The 23862-nt window shown below is 43.5% G+C and overlaps 1 protein-coding gene across 5 annotated transcripts in view; it reads right to left on the reverse strand.

Annotated features, from left to right (window-relative positions):
* The window catches only part of DAB1 (DAB adaptor protein 1), a 385062-nt gene that overhangs the window by 113086 nt on the left and 248114 nt on the right, over positions 1 to 23862 (reverse strand). For all 5 annotated transcript variants that reach the window (XM_032494389.1, XM_032494388.1, XM_032494392.1 and 2 more), the window contains exons 3-4: positions 18229 to 18368; positions 10555 to 10653 (exon numbers count right to left, since the gene is read on the reverse strand). In XM_032494389.1, coding sequence (XP_032350280.1) covers positions 10555 to 10653; positions 18229 to 18368 — 239 coding nt within the window. The remainder of the gene's footprint in view (positions 1 to 10554; positions 10654 to 18228; positions 18369 to 23862) is intronic.

Raw genomic sequence — 23862 nt, forward strand, 5'->3', positions numbered from 1 at the left:
ACATTATATATGTAATTTACAATATATAATAATATATATATATGATTTATATTGTATATAATATATATGGGGTGTGTGTGTATATATATATGATATAAATATATATATGGTCATTAACTATGGCACAAATGAATAAATGACGAAAAGTAAGCCAGGATATCACTGTAGTGTTCTGCTCCAGGTAACATCTAACCATCAGTGTAAGACACACTCACACACTAACTTCCTTGATGTGGCCAGCAAACCAGTGTGGTATGAAATAAGGCGGTGGACAGGGACATTAACTAAGACGTCTCGGCAATCCACTGCACCTCCCTGAACCTCAGTGGCATCCTGTGTAAACAAGATACTACCTCTCTTTGGCATGACTGCTATAAAGCTTGGCTAATTACTGCTCTCACACCCCAGAGAAGAACCCTGAGCCACTCAGAGGTTCAGCGATTCATAAAAGTCTGAAATGCGATGTAGGTAAGGCCCTTACAGCAGGCTCTGGGATGACAGTCAGTGCTCGCATTATCATCATTGCTACTGTCATTGCCGTTTTTATCATCACAGGTCAACCTGCGCTTTTGTAACTTAGTGACCAGACAAATTTAGACCCTCTGATCACAAACCAGGACCTCTCTGCATGACACTGGTCACCTAGCCCCCAGGTTCTACCAGGTACATTTCCCCAGAGTCTCCCCTCTGAGACGTGGATGCTACCAGGCTCTCGCCTGGACCCGGGCTCTCACTTTCTATGACACACGTTCCTCTATGGTCCCCAGAATTATTCATGCTGCCCCACCTCGGGCTGCCACCGAGAAGTACCCGAGAGGAGCACAGAGCACCACCATTCCAACGCTGAGCCTAGTGACAGCATCGCCAAGCCGATATAAACAGCTCCTGTAAGGAGTGTCTTCGTAAACATAGAAGCACTTACTAAATAACCATGGCACAGTCATGGAAAATGAGTTTTAAATTAAAATCTAAAATAAATATGGGAGAGAGAAAAACAATAAATAGCAGAGTCCATGTAAAGCAATCAGCCATCGAAATAAAAGCAGAGACACCCAAAGGGACAGCTCTGATTTACTAAGTGTAACAGCCTCTGGAATTTGGATGAGAATTTCCAGAAGTGTCTTTCCCCATTACTCAGCTGACCCTCAAAACTACAGGAGGCTCCCAGAGCACGTTAATATCTGTAATTTACAATGCACGTATGTCACGGCCCCTTCTGCAAGGACAAAGGAAGTACAGTGGGGAGATGCCATGACCTTGCTTTACTTTGATCTTTTCTCACAGCCCTGATTACTTTCTAACAGAGTAGATGACTTATGCACATCCACCGTTTCTTCTCTGTCTTCCCGCATTAGAATGCAAACTCCACCAAACAGAGACCACCTTCTACTCACCAATGTAAGCACATCCTTGAGAACACTCCTTGGCACACAGTAGGTACGCAGTGAATATTTGGTGAATGAATAAATGGATAAAATTCAAGAGTAGCCCTGGTCAAGTGACCAAATCCAAGAGTCAGTCATCCCATCCATAAAATGGGAGTAAGAATATGTAACTAACAGAAGGATGGCAAGAATACAATGAGAAAAATACATGTGAAGCACTTAGCATGGTGTCTGGCAATTCGTGCTCAACAAAGAGTAGCAATAACTAATATAATTCCTTGAGCTGAATATTTATCTTCCAAGTTTATAAAAAGCACTTCTGCACCCATCCCAAAGGTAAGCAACCAAAGGACAGTGAACAAAGGGTCTGGAGAAGAGAACCAGGGATCTGCACCCTCGTCCTGAGGCCCAAACGAGTAAACTATAAGATTCCTCAATAATCATCCAGAACAGAGCCAGCAGATGACAGCTCGGGGGCCAGCAACTCGCTTTTATAAATAAAGTTTTCATGGGAACTCACCAAACTCCCTGGTTTACATATTGTCTCTGGTGGCCTCCCCATGACTGCAGCCAAAGTAAATGGCCATGAGACCATAAGGGCCGTCACGTTTACTATCTCAACCTCTAAGAAAAAGTCTGTGGAACGGCCCCAGCATTCAGATGAGGAAACAGTCCTAGGGAGCGAGCAGATGAGCCAACCCCAAGGTCACACTGTCTATCTATGCTCTGCAACTCTGAGACCAGCAGCCCACACACACCACAGAGGTCCAAAGTAGCTGATCCACCTTCAGTCACGGGGCTGTTCTGCATGATGACAACCTGAAGGGCAGTTAGATTTCTCCCCCGGAGAACAAATGAACGGTCACTTGCTCACCAGACGCCCTAACTCTGCCCTGCGAGAGGAGACACACCACCACGGGGAACTGAAAAGAACATAGGCCTTAACGCCATGCTGCGCTGGAGTCCATTTGTCGAACATTCAGCTTTGGGCACCTCCCTTAACCTCTCTGCATCTCAGTTTCCTCATCTGTTTAACGGAAATAATGCTACTTTCTTAGCTGAGTTCTTAGGGGACTGAATTAAATGAGACCACGCATATAAAAGTAGCTAGCCCAGAAAGTATTATCTTTTTACCTCCTTAAGGACCAAAATTGATAAAATGATTCATTGAGGGAAAGAGATTACATTTCTGAGTTTACCAAATCTGCCTGAAAACATTCACGGGCTCATTTTCCAGGGTAATAGGAACATCCTTTTTCCCCTGTCATGAATTATCCCCTGTCTACATTATCTAACAGAGGTAGCTTCCTGACAGGGCCAATTTCTAAAAATATGTTGGTTTCAAGCTATAAATTGATTTTTTATTGTGATAAATTAAAATCCAATATCATCCAAGAAGACACGAAACGTACAGAGACCCAGTTTTTCCCCTCAGATGTTTAGTGTCTTTGATATTAAAATGGATCTGGGGCTGCTGTCGGGCACATGGGAGCCTGAACATTGAAGCAAATGAGCAGAGTATGGAGATGAGATAGAAAGAGAAGACAAGGGAAGACGGGGGGGCAGCACAGGAAGGAAGCGGAGGGAGGGAAGAGGACACTTTCTGCCTTCCTGCTGTGAGCATCCAAGAGTGGCTCGGATCTGTCCTGAGCAGCAACAGCAAGCCTGCATGCTTTGCGTATAATCTGCTGGGAGTTCTCAAGACCCACTTCTCCTCTTTGGGTTCTGAGTTTCTTCATTTACTAATGAGTGGGTCAGTCAACACTTAAGGGACCTTCCATCCCTGACCTGCTAGGATCAGGGAACTCTGAACCCATTCATTATTCCTTCTGTACTCACAGAAAGATGGCATCTTTGGTGTGTAGCATCCTGGGCTCCAGTATCTGGTCCAGACAACTAGCATCTCATTATAAGTTGGCTTATTCATTACTCCTGCTCCTTCCTTCCCTCTCTTCCATTCCATCTATCCCTAACGGCCTTCCCTCCCTTCCTTCAATGTGCATTCAGCATCTCCATCACATGCCAGGACCTATGTCAAACCCTGCAGATACAGCAATAGGAGGAGACCAGGTATCTCATGAAGCCTGTAGTCTGATGGAAGCGTACGTCAGCTCATTCTGATACAGATGACTATGTGCTATGATAAAGGTGAGCAGAGGATGCTGTAGGAGGATTATAAAAGGGCTTCCTAATTCTGCTGAGAAGACACAGGAAACTCCACATCAGAGACGGGACAATAGAGATAATAAGATAATATTATTTAATACCTAGAGATTTTTATTATACCAGGTATTATTCTAAGTCTTGAAGGATTAAATTAAATCCTCATTCAGTCTTGCACCAACCTTAAGACGTAGGCACTTTGATTATCCTCATCTTATAGATGGGTAAAAGAGGTACAAAATCATTCAGAAAAATTGCTTTATAACCACACAGCTGGGCAGGAGTAGATCCAAGGCAGCTCCTTCCACTCCGTCTGCTCTCTGGTGCCAGTACCACACTGATGAGGAGTGTGGGCTGTGGATTCAGACAGACCCAAAATGACTCCTGCTCGGAAGATGAAATGTGCAAAGCACTGAGTTTAATAAAGCACCTGGCCTGAGAAAGGGGCCTGGCCAGTGGTGACTGTTGGGCTGTGTTGCTGTCATTGTTGCTGACATTGCTGGACCTTGAAAGACGAAGAGGTGTTCACTGGGTAAAGGACTTGGGCAAAGGACGTTCAGAGTGGAGGGGTCACCTTGAGCTAGCTCCTGAAAGCTGGACTGTGCAAGAAACGGCAAGATGGTAACCCGCAGCATTCTGCTCACACTCTGATGACACTCCCAGATCTGCTACATACAGCTGGGCAGGGTGTGCACCGCATAGCTCTATGGGGAGCGAATCATTGCACAGTCATCAAAATCGTGTAGACTTATTGCAAGTTTCCCAGCAGAAGTCATCCCAGGCAACAAGTCTTAAAGTAGGGGACCTTTCCCTGATTTTCACAAAGGCACCTTATAGGCCAAGGGTGGCCTTATAGTCAGTGGACCTACCTCTCTGTATCTAGTATGGTTTCAGGGACCACCCAAAATGCCTACGTTAAGTTCCAAAACATCCCTTAATGGGGAAAGAACCAGCTGAGTGGAGAATCTCTGGAGTAAACGGAACAAAATAAGCTTAAGAGTTATAAATGTGAATTTGAATTCAACCCCTGCTACCTATGGCACTTTGGGGCAAGCCACTCACCCTACCTGCACCTTAGTTGACTCATCTGTAAAAAGGGAGAGGTATAATAAAGACCTCCAAGAATTCTTGGGTTTCAAATGAGAAAGGATTCAAGAAAACCTGCTAAAGACCGCATCACTCGTCTTCGGAGAGTCCTGTGTAGCATTTCAGTGGTTCTCAGGATAACAGGTGTCCCGGGTCCCAGCATCCTGCTCTGCCGCCCCTTCATCTTCCTCCTTGTCTCCCTCCCTCCCTAGGACCAGTTTCCCTTGCTCCCTCTCAGCTGCTCTCCCATAGTCTCACGCCAAACATCCGGTTAGAACTAACAGAAGAAGAGTCCAGTTCTGGATGAAACACGGATAAGGTCACATCAGGTTTGCACTGAAGGATAAATGATTAAACCAGCCCTGAAATTTAAGTGTGGTCACTGCATTTAAAACACCATTACCCCTCTATTATGAGGGACGGTATTCAGTCCTGGGTCACTCTCCCCTACTCCCTGCTAAGCCCTAGCTGTTCTGTGTACATCTGCTGATTTGTAATCACTAGGCTATTTTGTTTTCTGTGCGATATGTATTACTGAGCACCTACCATGTGGAAGGCATTGTGCTAACCAAGTAGATACCAGTGATGAACAAAAAGATACAGCCTTGTTCATCTGTGTGTTTATAAAAGTGCTCAATAGACTTTTCCTGAAGGGAAGAATGAACAGACACACACATCTTTCTCTTTTAGACGTCTGTGCATTCAGAAATAAATTTTTCTCTTTCTCGACTTGCTTATCTGGTTCTCACCAATCACTCCTCCACTGCCAAGTCAGTGTGCCCTTTTCTGTGAAAACCTTCCTAAATATTCTAGGCAAAGCTTGGTCTCCATCCCGAGTACTGACAACTCCATTCACACCTGTGTCAGTTCATGTGTGGGTCTGGTTTCATCACCAGATGGTGAACACCCGGGGGGCAAGGACACATCCTCTTCATCTTTGAACCCTCAGGAAACAGAGCATCACATGGCGTAGAATAGGCATCCAATATGCTCTTGCCTAAGCACGTACTGGTTACACTGTCAACCTTCTGTCTATGAGACAGTCCCAGTTGTAACTCTACACCTTATATCTTCACTCAGGAAAACGCATCAGAATGACAGTGAATAATGGTGACAGTAAGACAGGGATAACACTGAATCTGCTCTAATGTATATAAAAGGAAATATTTATAAAATTTGATATTGCTATCATCTGAATGTTTATGTCCCCCCAAAATTTATATGCTGACATTCTAACTCTCCAGGTGATAGTATTAGGACGTGGGGCCTTTGGGAGGTGATTAGGTCCAGAGGGTGGGGCCACATAAGTGGGATTAGTGCCCTTGTAAAAGAGGCCCTGGAAAGCATCCTTGTCCCTCCACCATGAGAGGACACAGCAAAAAGGCATCATTGATGAGGAAGTGGGTTCTCACCAGACACCAAACGCTCAGACCAGGATCTTGGACTTTCCAGCCTCTAGAACTGTGAGAAATCGATGTTTGTTGTCTATAAGCCACCTTGTTTGTTGTATTTTTGTCACAGCAGCCCAAACACACTAAGAAAGGTACGTTATTATTAGTGGTATCTTATTATTAGTGGTAGCATAAGGACTCTGGACAGGACTACCTGGGGGTGAATCTCAGCTCTGCCACTTGTAAGCTGCATAACTTAAATTATTTGGACCCCAGTTACCTCATCTGTGAAGTGGGGGGAGTAACAGCACCTACTTCACAGAACTGCTGTGATGTACTATAATGGCGCACGCGATAGCGCCAGATCACTGCTGGCTAAACTAAGAACAAGCAAAAGTCCTCTGTGACTGTGGCAACAAAATATTACAGTATCTTGAAAAGCTGATACAGACCACTGCCCTCTGTCCTGAGAAACAGACTTATCTCTAGGCTTCTGCAATTACTTATGATTTTTTATGGTGCAAATTATAATAATTCTAGGGACTAAAATTCCAGCCAAGTCAGGGACACTCCCAGAATCTCAGTTTCCTTATCTGTGAAATGAAGATGACATCACTTCTGCCATGGTGTCCAGTGATCTGATTTGAGGACCTAGCAACACACTGATACGAAAGCATTTCTACTCCTGATTTGCTAGTGCTCTTACTGCGACTAGTAACAATAAGTTTATGTATGACATTTCCTGCATTCTCACTGATCCCTTTGGCATATTAGCAATACTTAGGTATCTGAAAATATGAACAGCTTTCGATACTGATTTATTTCTTGCAACATACTAACAATAAAACAAAACTTACTCATATAAGGATTGAGATCAAGAGCCCTTTGAAATTCAAGACAAGGTGTAAATTGCTGCAAACGGTCTCTTTAATTGGGATCAAAACATTTTTGACAGCTTTTGGATTTTTACAATTCTAGCTAGTGTCACGTTCTGCTAATGTTTCTTTTCTTGGTTTTGAAAAAAAAAAAATAGTGCAGCCAAGCTTGAGCAGTAATACTTTAGACATGATAAACAACTAAGATTTGTCATTCCAAATGACAAAGACCCAGCTTTCCATTTCTTTGATATGTAGGACAAAACACTTCACTTAGACTCTCATCCTGCATAATTCAGTTGGCCCCCTGCTGGGCAGCGACAAAGGTTCAGTAAACTGTTCCTGCTCATAATCTCCAGTGGAGGTTTTGAAAAACCTCTATTTATCTGAGGATAAATCACATCGATAGGGATGACTTTAAGGGAGAAACAGAATATTAAAACCACTCTTCAGGAAATCAACTTAGATGTGACTTTGGTCAACACCTCACCCTCTATTTGACTTCCTTCCACAATATCCCCATCATATGACTGCTGCTTGAATACTCATAGGGGTAGTGAACTCACTTGCACAGGAGGTGGTCCACGTAACCGCTAAACAGCTCTGACTGGTAGGGGAATTCTTCTTACTCATAAAATGAAACTGCTTCCTAGAAACTTCCAACACCTGGTCTTGGGTCTGTTTCTTGAGTCACACAGATCAAGTCAGCTCCTTCTTCTACTACACAATTCTTTGGAGAGATGAACACTATTAATACGGGGTGTCCTGCCCCTCCATCCCATCATCTCCACTTCTGGCTTAAATGTTCAATCCTCTCCACCAGTTTTCCCCAGACTTATTTTAAGACAAACTAACAAGCTAAGGTTGCAGAAGCTTAATCTTAATCAAACAGAACTGGAGTAGACCACGCCAGACAGAAAACATTTAATTCTGCCTTCAGCCTGATTCTCCACCAGGATATGCCCAAAGGCTTTGAGCTGAAATAATGATTTTACTTTTGTTCTCTTTTTGTCCAGATAAAGACTCAAAAGTCACATTAAAAGGTCTGGTGGCATTTTCCTTCAGGGCCAGTATTTAGCCACCCTTGAGTGAGGATTTAGATAAAGGTAAAGAATATAAACTACCTCTCCTCATTAGTTTGGGGCAAAGCCCAAAAACATGGCCCCTGGACAAGACAAGGTATCTGACACTGTCTCATTCCAGTCCCTTTGGCTATGCCAGCATCACGGTGATGGGTGGGGTGGACTGGGAAGAGACTAGAGATGATGGTATATACATCACGGTGAAAGGAACTCTCAGTTAGGCTTAATCCACATTACTTTGCCCCTTCCCACAAAGGACGCTAAGGGAGCAATGATATCCTACAAGTTGGTACAAGCCCAAAGCTCTCTGCCTCCTGCGTGTTACTCAGGACCCCACAAGGCCACAACTGTGTTGAGAAGTCTTGGCCCAGGTTTCAGTCCCCCAGCTGGACTGCCCTGGTCCCCTCATCAGGATCCTCTTTGATTTGACTATATCCTTTCTAAAATATGAGGTTCAAAACTGAGCACAGGGCTCCCCACTACAGGCTTCCAAGAAGAGTAAAAGCTTCCCTGCTTTCAGGAACCCTACTTTTATGAAGGCAGGAGAGGCTGACATTAGGCTCTTTCTCTTGCTTCATTCAAGCTCCTTAACTACTGATGCTCGCGTCCTCATTCTAAACTCCCTTTGCCAAGACGTCCCCAGGGAAGGCCCACCTTTACCTATAATGTGGAGGTCAACAGCTTTGATTTCTGACTTAAGCCAATTGGAGGTTAAACCCCAGCTCTCCCTCCTACATGCTGGGTGACCATGAGAATCTCACCTGTCCTGAGAGAGAACTGGCACCATGGTTAAGGGGGAAGTTGCATAAACCAGGCTGCCTCGGTCGTAATCCTGCCTCCATCACCACTAATTTCAGCAGGTAACATACCCTTTCCTCGCCTTAATATCTTCAACTATAGAAAGGAGATAATGATACTATATCTCATAGGGTTGTTTTAAGGATTAAATGAGTTGGTACTTGTAAGAGGTTTACAACAATGCCTGAAAAATATAATGTGTTATTATATGATGAAGCAGCTATTATTATTATTATTAATTATTATTATTACTATCCCCTAAGACTATTGTGAGGACAGAAGTGAGTAATGCACATGTAATATGGACCTAGTACATACTAGGTACTCAGCAAATGGGAATTATTATTACTAGTTATTTTTACGGCAGGAAAATATGCATAACTTTTACGATTATAACCATTTTTAAGTGTACAGCTCAGTGGCATAAAATACGTTCATATTCTTGTGCAACCACCACAGACATCCATCACTAGCACTGTCTTCTTCTTTCCAAACTTTTAACTCTGTACTCATCAAACACTAGCTCTTCATTACCCCCTCCCCCTAGGCCCCAGCAACCCCCATTCTACTTTCTGTCTCTATGAATTTGAATCCTCTAAATATTTAAGTGGAATCCTACTGAATGTGTCTATTTGTGACTGTCTTATTTCATTTCACACAATGTCTTCCATGTTGTACCATGTCAGACCTTACTTTTTATTGCTGACTAATATTCCACTCTATGCATATATTGTATTTTGTCTATTCATTCACCCAATGGATGGATGGGTTGCTTCTACCTTCTGGCTACTGGGAATAATACTGCTATGAACATGGGTGTACAAATGTCAGCGCTATTACTAGCCACTCAGGAGTAACTTTTCTTCAAGAAAATCCAGTTTTTACTGTTAAATTATCATCCTACTAACCCTATGGTATCCTAGTACAAGCCAGAACAAAGTGGAGAGAAGAATAATGCAAAACGACTAAGGTTCCATACCTGGGCTGGTTGTATTATTTACACAGTGCTTGATAAATTACCTGTGACGTTCAAAGGAGGTGAGAAAGGTGGAAGTGTCTTAGAGGGTACAGAGCACTGAATGAATAAAAGGAAAATGTGTCCATTTGACTCTTGTTCTCTCGACAGAACAGATCACAGAAGGTTTTTCTGTTTTTCCCTTACCATCAAAGAATAGGGCTGACAAAGTCAGGCAAGTCCTGGGGAGGAAACTGGGAGCTAATTGCTGCCAGGAGGTTGATGAGAATAGAAACTACTTCTTCAGTGGGTCCAGCAACATATCAGCCCTTACATTTCCCGGTCATGCAACGACAGATTATTTTTTTTAAGATTGAAAACTCCATTTATTCTTTTCGATGACAGCAATTGCACGGTGCCACAGGTTAAACTCAAGAGGGTCTGGATGCTTTGACCAAGTCAAAAGACCCCCCATGTGTCTCCCTCTAGGACGCATGTCATTAAAGTTGCCAACACACAAAGAAATTTAACTTAAACCGCCACATTACCACGGACCTTCAAAGTGCATCAATCTCCCATTACCTTACCAGGACTGTGTGACACTTTCATCACAATTACACTGTAGGAAGCACAGTGCAGTCACACTGTGGCCGAGTCAGGGAAGAGCCTCCCTTTGATGGACGATCAGAGTTGATCAAGTTTGTCAGTTGCTTTATGTGTTTTTATGCTTGTTTGATATTCCCGCTCAGAGTGGAGGCTTTTGAGGGCACATCTGTCAATGGATTCAGTTTTACAATGCCATGCGATTCTTTTACTTACCCCTGTCTTCTCATCAAAGATTTTGATTCCTCCAAAGGAGATGGTTAAAAAGATTTTCTGTTTGTGTTCTCCTTTGGAACGAGCGCCAGCAACAACGCCCTGTTGAAAGGAAAGACGTGGTTCTTACTTTAGAGTTTTCATTTGAAAATTCCCTCTAGGTCCCAAAGGCATGTCAGATACCATCTACTGATGCCACCAATCACGCACACTCCTTTCCCTTCCCCCTTCCACGCTGCCTTCCCTCACGTGCTTGCATCTTCTTGATGTTTTAGGGTAACAGTTGTCCTCATAGTTCTAACACTGTATAAATAGATATTAGAACATTGGTTCCTTTGACAAACCAAGATTTATAAAGTGCCTACTTTGTGCCTGGACACTTGGCTCAGAAGTCGTGGTCCCAAGATATACACAATTTGGTCCTGTTGTTAAATTCTTGGTTGGGTTTTGAATATAGTTTCAACCTTTTAAGTAAACATGAGTCATGGAGTCTATTCCTAAATGTGATTTTAATTTTATACTTCTGAAAAAAGTTTTCATATAACTTAATATTAGAGATTAGAAAGAAAAGAAAAGAAAAATCATTGCCGGACTACATGTCTCAGTTTTGTTTGGAAAAATGTGATCATCATAGTTGTACGTCTATGGTTTGTAGTTTATACCCACACACATTTTGTATGTTCTTTTACAATTTTCCCTATTATTCCTGCTTTCAAGAAAAGTACCTACCAAGTGCATCCTATTTCTCAAAAATCTGTTTACCCAATTTTCCAAGATTTTTATAAACTGAAGACATATCTGAGTCACTTAGAAGGTAAATGTCACAAAAGGCAGGTATGTTACTCTGCTCTCTGCTCCCTTCCTAGTACCCAGGACAGTTCCTGGAGGACAGGAGGCACTCAGCAAATTATTGCTGCATGAATGTGCTATCAAGAATCCCCCACAAAACTGATACGATGTGGGACATGGGTATAGCTTAGTGGTAGAGTGTATGCTTAGCATCTGTGAGGTCCTGTGTTCAATCCCCAGTACCTCCATTAAAAAAATCTACAAAGTTGATAGGACGCAAGTTAAGAGTCAAGATTCTTGCTTTTTAAATTAGCCTCTGTGATGGCCAATTACAGGAAGCATGGGCTTCACGTCAGGGGACAACTCAGAGGACAAGGCCATTCAAGGGATTTACACTCAAAGGCTGCTGCTGAGCCTGCATGAGATGTTTTGAGGCTTCCAGCCCCTCTGTCGCAATTAGCCTTCGCAGACAGCGAGATTATGCCCAGCTGTCAGCAGTCATCATTCCTGTTCTTTTCTGGGAGGAGAAAAGTCTAAAATAATAATGATTTCATATTTCCAAGAGATAAAAAGTCCTTTGTGCTGTTCTCAGAACAGCAGGCTCCCAGCCTCAGTCTCAGCGAACACAGTGACAGGCTACGACTAGAAGGCACAGGGGAAGGGGCATTCTCTTGTGGCCGTCTGACTAGCCCCATTTTGGGTATCGGAAATATTCTGCAGAATCAAAATATCTGGATTATACTCCTAGCTGCCATCTTGGACAAATGCCTTAACTCCCCATTCTACTTCCCCAAGTGTAAATACTTTTCCAACATGTTGAAGAGAATTAAATGAACACTTATGTAAAGTACCTAGCACAATGCCTGGGACACTGTACAGATGTCATAAAAATTAATTTCCTCTAGTAAATGAATGATGCTCCCTTAATGTCCATGGTCCAGTTCCTGCTTTTACTTACTGGTAGGAAATTTGCTCCATCAGGAGTCTCCTGTGCATTCTCAAGCACCTCTGACATACAGAGATACAGAATGTTCGAGTCAGTGGAAACCTTCAAAACTAGTTGGTCCAAAGTTATCAACTGGAAGATGAGAAAAATGATGTCCAGAAAGTCCGAAGATGGTACAGAGTTGGTGACAAAGCTAAGACTGCACACCCACTCTCCAGACTCTTGATGCAGGGGATGGTCCTAACTCCTCCACAAGTGTCTTCTTCCTAGCAAGCCCAGCTTCCTTTCCTGTAACCCGACCCGTGTTCCTCTTTGGGCCCCCCCAGGGATGGAACCCACTGGCATAAGACCCCGCCTCCAATGACTGCCCTCTAATAGTTCATGACGATGAAGCACCCCCAGAGCTAAATCCTCTGTCTCTTTAACCCCTCCTCCTGTTTAAAAGTTTCTAGATTCCTCAGTGTGCTGCTTGCTTTCCCATAAATTCATTGAGGGTTGAGGACATGGGGGACATGAGGACATGGGGTCATTCTTATCTCTCTTCAGTGTCACCCTCCGAGACATCGTCTCTGACTCCTCTGTGCCAAACATCATGTCATTCTCTCCTCCCTGCCTCTCTTTTCCTCGCAGCACTCAACAGCCTCTGATGTATTATATAATCAGAGTATTATGACTGTCTGCCTTTGCCCAATAGAACAAAAGCTCAAATTGTGCATGAAACTTTGTTTTATTCATTCTGTGTGCCCAGTGTCGAGAATGGAGTCCGGAATTTTTTAAAAAAGGCACTCAAAGAGGTGAAGTAACTTTCCTCAACTTGGGTACTGAACAAGCCAGGCTTTGAACCCAGGAAAACTTGACTTTGAAATTGGTGCTCTTGGATGGATTGGAATAAGGCAACAGATGCTGCCACCCTTCTGCAGCCGAACCCTCAACGTCAGTATCCAGACGGATGCAAAAGAGAGAGTGAGAGGTGGCCTCGTCACGAAGGGAAGCACTGGGAGAACTACGTCACAGGGGACAGAGTCTCTCTTCCTCGTTTAAGTCCTTCCTAAGTGAGGACATCACAACACGAGGTGGGGAGAGAGTTGGACTTCCGGTCAAGAAGAGTAGCTCTCCATCTCCATGACGGTCCTGATCTCCAGGACAGTCCTGACAGCCCCTAGCTCTCCCCAGCAGGCTCACAGTCTTAGAGGCATTAACCCGCTGTGATCTCCTTTGCCTGGCCAAGAAATAAAGCTGCTTTTTCTACTTGATCTAAAACTCTGCCCTTGAGTCTCAATTCGGTAAGCGGGGTTCAGAGGTCGTGCTTCTGCAACAAAGATACTGCTGGAAACTTGGAAATTAGGAAGTCAGACGTTTTCTTGAGTACCTACCAAATCGTAGAATGTCTTACATGTCCTATAATTTAACCCTCACCTTAGTCCTGGGGAGGAAGAATTATCTTTGTTATTTTACATATAGGGAACGTAAGGTCAGGGGGTCAAGTGACCACCCCAAGCCTCAAGGAAATAGTAAAACATACAGGGAATTCAGACAGTGATCTTTTAGATTCCAGTACTGGTGTTCCTTTCATTATAATCCTCTATAAGGGCTCTTTTGGGGAAGCATGGATGGAAAAGGTGGAACCACCAGCTTCCAGACTCAATAGTGGAAGAGAACTCTAAAATGAGAATACTCCCACTTCCTACCTCCTAAAAATGAACCATGCACAGCCTGCACCTCACACCGGGTGCAGGATACAGGGAGCCCAGCAAAGGACAGTTTCTGTCACCATGAACATCGATACTGATACTATGAAGCAATACCCCGCACTAGGTACCGTGCGGAGCCACTACTGCGGGCATCCCCAAGCGGGTCACACAGGGACAGCATCCTGGGGAGGAACTGACACACAGAGGAGGGGTCAGCCACGCCAGGCAGGACTGACAAGCTGCTCCCTGTCCAGGACAGGGGCTGCCGTGAGGATCGGACAAGATGACACCCAGGAAAGGACCCTGAGGAACTTCACCCAGCAGGGTGCATGCACATGAAGGGATGACTGTGATCTCCACGGAACACATAAAGCATCTGTGAAAACACAATGAGCTCCAGGCGTGAATGGCCGAAAACCTAGACTGTTGCTCCAGAAAGTTCCATGAACGAAACCCGGACTCGTCTCAGCCCCACTAGTTACCCGCTGTACGGTCTTTGAAAAAAACTCATCCTAAGGTTCACTTTTTCCAGTTAGAAAGGGGAATGTAAAGAGCTTCCTCTCTCCTGCTTGAGCCCAGAAGCTGGCCCCTAGGGGCTGCACTCCCAGGTCCTCTGAGCTTCCTGCCCTCTTGCGTCCAGGTGGGTTTCACCAAAGAAGGCCCGTGCGGGAGACGAGAGGGTGGGAGGAGAGAGGTCAGGGTATTTCTTCCCGCCTCCTCCCATCCTTGTTCTACCATCTCTAGCAGTAGCTACATTTTTGCTTGGCAGGGGAGAGGACTTCCTCCCCAGTCCTGCGCTCCTGGGTTCCGGTAAACACCTTTCTTCCTAAGGTGGTGACAGCCTCCCACTGCTTTTAGTTTCCCGCATCTCACCAGCCCTTGTTTGCTACCTTAACCCTGCCTGCCCTTTGTAAGTCGCCCCTTCACTAAACTGTCCCCCTCTGACCTCGCCCGGGTAGGCTGTTCTCACAGGACCCTGGCCAGTATGTTTAGGGCTCTGTTACCAGCCCTGCAGGCACTGTCTGTGGGAGAACGCGTCTACTCCTACAGCTTCAAAACCCCCATTGTGCCCAACGCCTCTGAAGCTACGACTTAGGAAGTCAGTGACGGGGGGCTGCCGGGTAGTAGCTTACTGGTGGGGGCTTAAAATCCAACTGGGGGACCAAGAGAAATGAAATGCAGATACAAAATAGAATAAAATGAAGCACTAAACTATAGTTTATCAAACACTGGGCATCTGGAGATGTAGGTTTGAATTCTGGGCTTATCCCATTTTAACTGAAGGTTCTGGGGCAAACCCTGTAAATTCCATAAGCCTCAGATTTCTTATTTACAAAACACAGAGACTAATAACTACCTCACAAGATCAAAAGAGATAATATATGTAAAAGTGCCTTGTTGACTAAATTAAAATATGATGGCCACAAGGCTTTGCTGGTAGACAGGAAATGGCTAACTCATACTCACATTCTGAATCCCCCCTCAAATCTCTGAAATCAAAGAGAAAACTCTAAAACAGGAAGAGACCAGCTTCAGAGAGTCTAGCAAAGAAAAACAGATTTTTGTTTTTTCTCCTGTGGCTTGACGTGAACAAGTGGGCCTTTCTGCAAGGCTAACAGGCATTTTGTGCTTCTATGTCTTTCTTTCCTGGGCAGGTAGCCAAATGGAGAATCGATTATTGTTTCTGTGTTTCTTAAAGAAACACCACTGGGAGTAGAAATGCCACCATTCTTCTCTGCAACTTGCAAAGAATGAAAGACAACTGTCTGGGAACCAGGAACCCTCCACAAGTTCAGAGCATTTCACAGGAGCGTGTGATGCTGGGACAAACTCTCAGGGCTTTGGGGACCTCATGGTTATGAAGGGTGACAGATGGGGCACTTCACTGCAGGTCACATACACACACACACACACACACGCAAGGTCGGCAGTCATTGCCAGGCCTGGTCCAGCTAGCCTGACCCAGTGTTAACCCTGAGGGACAATCTTCAGGGCACACAGGCAGTCTTCTGCCTCACATCCGCTGAGACCTCTGTGCTTCCACTGAAGGCAGCTGGCCAGCAAGGTGCTCTGTGGCCCATGCCTGGTGAGTGCTGTCTACCAGGATGCTGGGGGGAGACGCACCTGTCCTCGGCCTCAGCAGACTTGTGGCTTTGGGTGAGAACCAGGTCACTTGAGATTTTCTTGGTGTCTTTTAATAAATATCTGTCAGGAGCAAATCTCCATTTGTCTGGCCTCAGACTCAGTGAGGAGGGACTTCAGCCAGAATCAAGATCCTGTTCTTTGTCCCCATCCTTGACTCGGGTCTCCCCGGGAAGGCAGACATGGCTCTAGCTGATAGGGAATTTGGAGAAAAGGCTGAGCAGGCAAGGCTCACTCTCTTCTGGGTTCTCTCTCTGCAACTTGCCTGCTGGTAGAGAGGCTGCATTCTGGTCTGATCTCATGTATCGGTCACAGTCCTGCTCTGAGGCAGGGCAGGGGCCGGGGTCAGGGGGGCAGGGATGGCTGCAGTTACCCAGCTTCCCCGCAAACCAAGTGGAACAGCCCATCTCTTTCAAGGATGCCTCACGGCTGGGTATCTGCGTCCAGACCAGCATTTATCGGGCATAAAGCTGGAAATTCAGACTTCTTCCTGTCAGACTCCTTTGTCTATTTATCAGTAAGATTTGAACTTGGCAGGAAGGGGGGCTCATTATTACACTGTCCTAAAATCTCACAACATTAAGTATTTTATACAAAAGGGTATATTAACCTCTTTCAAGATCATCTGTGAAATGACGATTTTAATGTCTTTTATACCTTTTTCTAGTATGCCTTAGATTCATAACTATTAAAATGAAGTTTGCTATATAACAGCTAAAAAAATTAAAAGAAAGTAATGGATACACAGTTTAGAAAATTAAGAGTTTTTAAAAAGAATGATTCCTACAGCTATACTACAGGAGACTCAGCATCTGAGATGCATGTTAAACTGCTGAGAAAAGGTGTACAGTATAAACAACATTAATAGCTGTGATTTATTTAAGAAGCTATCAAAGAAAAGACAATGCAGAGGGTGTTTTATAGACATTGTCCCATTAATATTACTAGGCACTTGGTTGGCTTGTCTTTTCTTCCCTATTTCTTACATCAAAAAAGATTTGCGCTGACCAAGTTGTATCCTCAGGGACTATTAGAAGAGACAAAAAAAAATTACTCATGAGATATTATTAGGTGAGGAATAAAAAACTATAAATAGTAGCTTTAACTACATTATATATATGTGTATGGTTCACATACATATACACAAATGCATATAAAATACAAATAGAGACTGTTAGTTACACACAAAAATGCTGACACTGATTTTCTTTGTGTAATGAGACTCTGGATGACTTTAATTTTCCTCCTTACACTTCTCTGTATTTTCAAAATATTTTCTGATGAGCATTTTGTGAATTCTACAATCAGGAAAATAACTAAATTATAGACGTTAAATGCATAAGGTATCTTGTAGATGTCTTGCTAATTCATTTGTTTTTCTAATATTTTATATTACTTTTATTTATTTTCTATTTTATATTATTAAAAAAAAAAGAGCCATAGACTACATGGAGACCACAATCTGGGAACAATGTCCATTTCTGTATGTTTTTAAAGGCCATTTCATAACATAATTTTCTTATTTTGTGTATTAAAATTTTTTCCAATTTCTTTTTCAGATTTCTCAATGAAAAGGCTTCTTTAAAGCATTTAAAAATCAGAAACCTCTTTGCAATATCTCCAAATACCAATATCTAGTTACATATCACCTTTAAGCATATTTTCCCTTTATTATAAAGCATTTGGGGGGCAATAACATAAATTACAAGAGTGAGTAAAATCATATCTTTTACCATATTCATCATACAGTAAAAAATAAAAAAATTTATTTAAAAATAAAGTATAAATTCTGAGGCACTGTATGATTTGATGGGTTTGAACTTATTTTTATAGGCAATGCCCTTTGAAGATGCAATCGTGTAAAATGGTATGTTCAAAACCTGTAAAACAGGGACCAGCAAAATGCTTCCACGTAGAGATACTTTAATAAATATTTGCTGAATGACCGACATTTCTTTCCCACAAATGAATGCAGTGAGTCATCAGAGAGCCAAGTAATTTACTAGGAAGAAATAAATAAACATATGTTTACCAGAATGATGGTAATTGTTTCTTCCTCTCAGTCACGTCAAACCCACACTATTTAAAGTAAAATGTATTGCACAGCACCTTGAGTTTCATCATGGAGTCTTGGCATAACTTGTCTCCCCGAGCCGCGGAAACCTCATCAATTCCGATCAGCTTGGCCTTGTACCGGACCCCTTCGCCTTTAAACCGCTTTATCAAGGTGGCTTCACTGCGATCCTGACCTACAAAGAGAGAAGAGCACAACTCAGATCGGTAGGTGTTCAGGTCTCCCGCAGCTCCGAGACTGGTTCTCTGGTTTCACCCACGTTCCAGGGAAATCAAATCACTGGACTAAAGTACAAAACAATGGTAAGCCTCTTGGAAGCAAACTCTGGCTCTATCCTTTTAAATCCTCAGACAAATTACATAATTCTCTCTGCAACTCTGTTTCCTCAGGCAGAAAAAAAACAAAGAGTTAAAAATAATCAACCCCAAGGGAGCATTCAGGGAAATAAACCAGATGACATGTATAAAGCGTCCAATACAGAGACTGATACACACTTAGGTCATCAACAAATGATCATCACCCACTAGGAGCTCACGTCTGACATTCTTGTTAGAATAAGATTAGCCTTGAGCCTGGCTGGCATTTCCTATGTTTCATATGGCTTTGGCCAGGGTCCAAGACCCTCCTTACACCCAGTTCCACGGGCTGTTATATAGTGAGACTCCAGAGGATTGCTCTGCATCAGGTAATGATCCAGGGACAATGATCAAACACAGTTTTATAATATCTCTTTTGCCAATTCATGTGTGTACAGAAACAGGATTCTTCACTCCTTGGTACAGTGTGCCCACATCTTGCAACAGGCTTTCTCAGTAACTATTGGCATAATATTTTGCTAAGACACATCAACCCACAGTTCAAACATATTCACATAAAATAAGGACAGTCAAGTTACTGTGAACCAAGCAGGTGCTTCTGGTGAGATGTTTTATCAACTTCATCCCCATTCTTCACAACAGCTGAACCGTATCCATTTCCCAGATGACAAAGATGAAGGTCACAGAATTCAAATAGCTTGTCCATGTTCACACAGTCAGAAAAAAAAATACATAGGCGTTCAAATCTCTAATTTCATCATACTTCATCAAACGAGTCACAGGCTTTGCTCATGTGGTTCTTAAAGCCTGGAATGCCCTAGACTCCTGCTATTCATCTCCTAAAACATCATTAACTTCAGCTTCTGATTCCACCTCCATCACGCCTTCTTTTATTGGCCAGAAACTTCGAGCTGAGGACATTGGGGTTAATTCAGCCCACTTCCCTCTACCTACATGATGTACAAACGGAGGCCTTTCCATTACGCGGGGTTGAGAATTATTTGAGGACACACTTAAAACAGAAAACAGCAGCAGCAATGGCTAACCATTGTCTGATACCTTTCTATTGACAAAACACGGCATGCATTTCATTTATTCATTCACCCCTTACTGAGCATCGCCTCTCTGCCAGACGCTATTACTCACTGGCAACTGATGAGTGAGATAAAGTCTATGCCCCTAGAAGCTCAAGTTTTTGATGGCTGCAAACCAAAATGCATAGTACATTATGCTAGGTGTGTAAGAAGGTGCAAGCTTTAAAGCCAGAAATCCTCATTTCAAATCATGCCTCTCTCACTTGTAAGCCAACGAAACTGTCTGCCGAGCCTGTTTCCCCAACTGTTGAACGAAGATTAAGTATCTACTTCCAGAGCGACTGTGAATAGTAACTTAGATGAGCTAGTATGTGCAAAGCCTGCATTCACATGCTTAGTGCTCTATACATGGTAGCTGTCGCCCTGGCTACCAGCTCAGTAAAAGCAGCAAGTGGAAGGAACAGCCTGGAGGGCAGGAGAGCACAGAGGAGGAACATCTCCTGTGCAGGGCTAGGCCTGGCCCCGTCCTCCCCAAATCCCAGTGGGTATTTTCTCTACCGCACTCTTGCTGACACCTAGTATATTAAAGCCTTTGAATCACTTTCCATAAAGTAAATATGCCACATGGATGATTAGTCAGAATTGTGTAATCAATGTACAAATGAAGCCTCAGGGATCAGTGAGGGCGGACGTCGGAGACTAAAGCTAAGAGCGAAGAGAACATTTGCCATGATGCATACACGGCCATGTAGCTGTGGGCACGAGGGTCACCTCCCCCTGCGTTACATACAGTGGCCGGCTAGGAGTGGCCTCTGGCGGCTTGCTCTCCTTCTTGGGAAGTTTACCTTGCTCCATCACAACTACCATCCAGCCTCTTCAATTTCTGACACTATTTCAGTCACGAGGAACATCCCTTTCACTGTCTGGAACTTCCTCCAAAGTTTACTGTAATAACAGTACCGGGTAGTATTTATTACAAAGCACATTATATGCACCAACTTATTTATAGCCCACCAGTAATCCTCGAGGTAGGTAGTATTACTCAGCTTTAATAGACAAGGATCTTAAAAATCCGAAGTTTAAGAGTCCAGGTAACCTGTCCAAATTCACTGAGTGGAACCTGAACTCAGATCTGTCTGATGTCAAAGTCCAGGCTTGCGGTTTACTTGTGTTCTGTGTCTTTGAGCCTGTTCTTTTAACCATGATGATTAATTCCTTCTCATCTATCCGACTCCCCTATCAAGCCCCATCTTATACCACAATTCACCTGGCCCAAGTCTGTTGATACTTAATACAGTGAGGGCATTAAAACTCCACTGGAGAGATGGCTTGAAAATGGAACAAACAGCTTCCAGCCTTCAGGTCATGTTCAAAAAAGGTCCATAAGTCAGATACAAAGACAGCCTTAAGAAACATTTCTTAGGGCACAGAGCTCCACCGTGGAGGACGCTTCGTATGAGGAGGCAGAGCCAGATCAGGTGAACAAGGGCAGAGATTAATAAGAAAATATGAGGCCATTTAGAGGAAAGTAGGAAGCCCAATTTAGATTAGGACCCAGGGCCAAGCTAATTTGTATGAAGGGCACTTATGCAGTAGATAATCCAGTTTCTCATTAAATGCTCTACCATTAAAAGGGTAATTTTTCACATCACATCTTGAGTAAGGTCTCAGATATGTAAGTTAAGAAAATAAGTAACAGATACCAGAGCCATAAGGCTGTTCCTTCAGAGGCACATATGATTTGAGGGTATTGGGGAGAGGGTCAATCTCCATGCATCCTGAGTCATCATGAGTCCCCAGGCTGCTCTGCTGAAAGCACCACTGACCCTATGCTGCGGGATGGGCAGAGAAAGGCCACGTGTTTAAGGAAAATCATCAACACTGTTATTTTCTATTTTTGGAACTTACATACCAGTCACTGTGCCAAGAGCTTTACATGCAATCTCGTAGTTAAGAGGTGCTCTTTGAGTTAGTCTCTGTCATGAGCCCTATTTTACAGAAGATGACACCAATGCCCAAAGCCAAGAGCAAAGCCTACATTTTTTAAATAACTGATTTATTGAGATACAATTCCCATACCATTCAATTCATCCCTTTAAAGTACACAATTCAGCGATTTTAGGACATTTATAGTTAGACTACCATTCATAACATTTTCATCATCCCAGGAAGAAACCCTGTGCCCATTAGCAATTACTCTCCAACTATCTCAAACCCACAGGCCCTAGGCAACCACTACTCCACTTTCTGTCTCTATGAACTTGTCTATTCTGGAGGCAAATTACATTTCAAATAAATGGGACCATATGATATGTGATCCTTTGTGACTGGCTTCCTTCACTTAGCACCACATTTTCAAGATGATTCCATATTACAGCATGTATCAGTACGTTGCCTTCTGCTTTCTGAATAATGTTCCATTACATGGATATACCACATCAGCTGACGGACATTTAGATAGGTTTTATTTCTTTGTTGCCACTGCCATGAACATGTTTTTACCGGTTTTTACGTAGGTGTGTTTTTCAGATCTCTTACGGTTAGATCTAGGGGAGAAACTGCTGGGTCATATGGAAACTCTACATCTAACTTTTCGAGGAACTGTTCAACTATTTTCCCAAAATGGCCCTACCAGTTTAGAATCCCATACGCAAAATACGAGGATCCCAGTTTCTCTACCAGATGTCCTCGCCGACACCTCTTCTTGTCTGTCTTTTTCACTTGAGCCAGCCTAGTGGGTGTCTGGTGATACCTCCTCATGGTTCTGTTTTTGCATTTTCCTCAGGACTAATGCTGTTGAACATCTTTTCATATGCTTATTGCCCAGACATTTAAATGTCTATTTACAGACAGCCCCCTGAATTTCAACCCAGGTCTTATGCAAAGCATCACACTTTTAACCATTAGGCTGTGGGGGCTCCCGTGACCTCACTCTATGTTCTGTCATGGCATTTACCATTTTTCACTCTGTGTCACAGCTATCTGAATAGATGTCTTATGAAGCCTGTAGTGAACTGGCAGATAACTTTCTCCCAAGATAAGCACATCACAAGCCCACACACCACACCTAATCTTCTACCTTGTCCCACTTAATCCTCCAGGGTTACTGGAAGGAGACACTGTTGTTATTCTATGAAGAAACTAAAGCCAGAGAGGTAACTAAAGTTATTTCAGGTGGAGCTGGGAAGAGACTCTCATCCTGTCCTACTCCGAGGCCTGAGTTGTTCCACTGGGAGGCATGTGATTGGATTCAGGAGACCTGAGTTCCAGTCCAGCTCTCCCACTCCCTCCCCTAACTGTGTTACCTTAAGTAAGTTCTTTTCCAAGTCTCCCACAGCGTCTTTCCCTGTTAAGTGTAGATGATAACAGTTGCTCCCATATAGGATCATTGTGCAGGTCAAAAATGTGACACACAGACAGCACCTAGGCCAGGGACTGGCAAACAGGAAGAGCTCATCAACGTGGGTGCTGTAACCTAGGTGTGTGTACTTCCAGTTTGTCTGGGATGGTCCCCATTTACATCTATCCTGACACTGTCATCACTAGCATCAGTCATTACTCTCAAAGGTACTCCACAGTTTGGGTGACGAATCGTGTGGTCACCCGAATTATATTCTCAGCATCTGCACACTGCACTGCTTCCCCGGGTGCTCTGTGCTGGGCAGTGCGCTGGCTTTCAGTTGCTATGTAGGTGAGTGAAAAGTGTCTTTTCTCCTGTCTGGAGGCAGCCGTATTTCAGAAGGGGCCACGCATAGCTTTTACAAAACACGACCAGGACTGTGAACATCATACAGAGCTGAGGGGTGGAAAAGTGGTTTCTGATTGGTGTTGAGAGAATCAGCAACAGCTGCAGAGGTGAGATGACATTTGAGGAAAAGTGAAAAAGCAGGGGTTCAAAGGGTAGAAAAGAAAAATGCTATCTAGAGGAACGAAGATTATGGTGATATTTAGAGACAGTGAGCAGTTAGGTCAGATTGAGTGTTTCTCAACCCCGGCTATGTTTCAGAACCATCTTGGGAGCTTTCACAAATACCATTCTGCAGATTTTGATTAGATTGATCTGGGGTAAGTCTGAGACAACCAATGTGCCTGCAAAATATTGTGTTCAAGCACGGGGCTCGAGCGACGCTGGCAAAGGCTGGAGGGGTCTAGTCAAAGCTGGAAGGGCTTTGGAAGCCAAGCTAAAGCTTCTGGGCTTTGTTCTTTAGGCCACAGGAGCCACTAATGTTATGGTCTGTGGTGAGGATTAGACTAAAATAACAGTATAGCAACATGTGGGGAAGTATAAGGCTCTCATTGATCGATTGTTCATTCACTT

Source organism: Camelus ferus, chromosome 13, assembly GCF_009834535.1.
Source record: "Camelus ferus isolate YT-003-E chromosome 13, BCGSAC_Cfer_1.0, whole genome shotgun sequence".
Classification (NCBI taxonomy): domain Eukaryota; kingdom Metazoa; phylum Chordata; class Mammalia; order Artiodactyla; family Camelidae; genus Camelus; species Camelus ferus.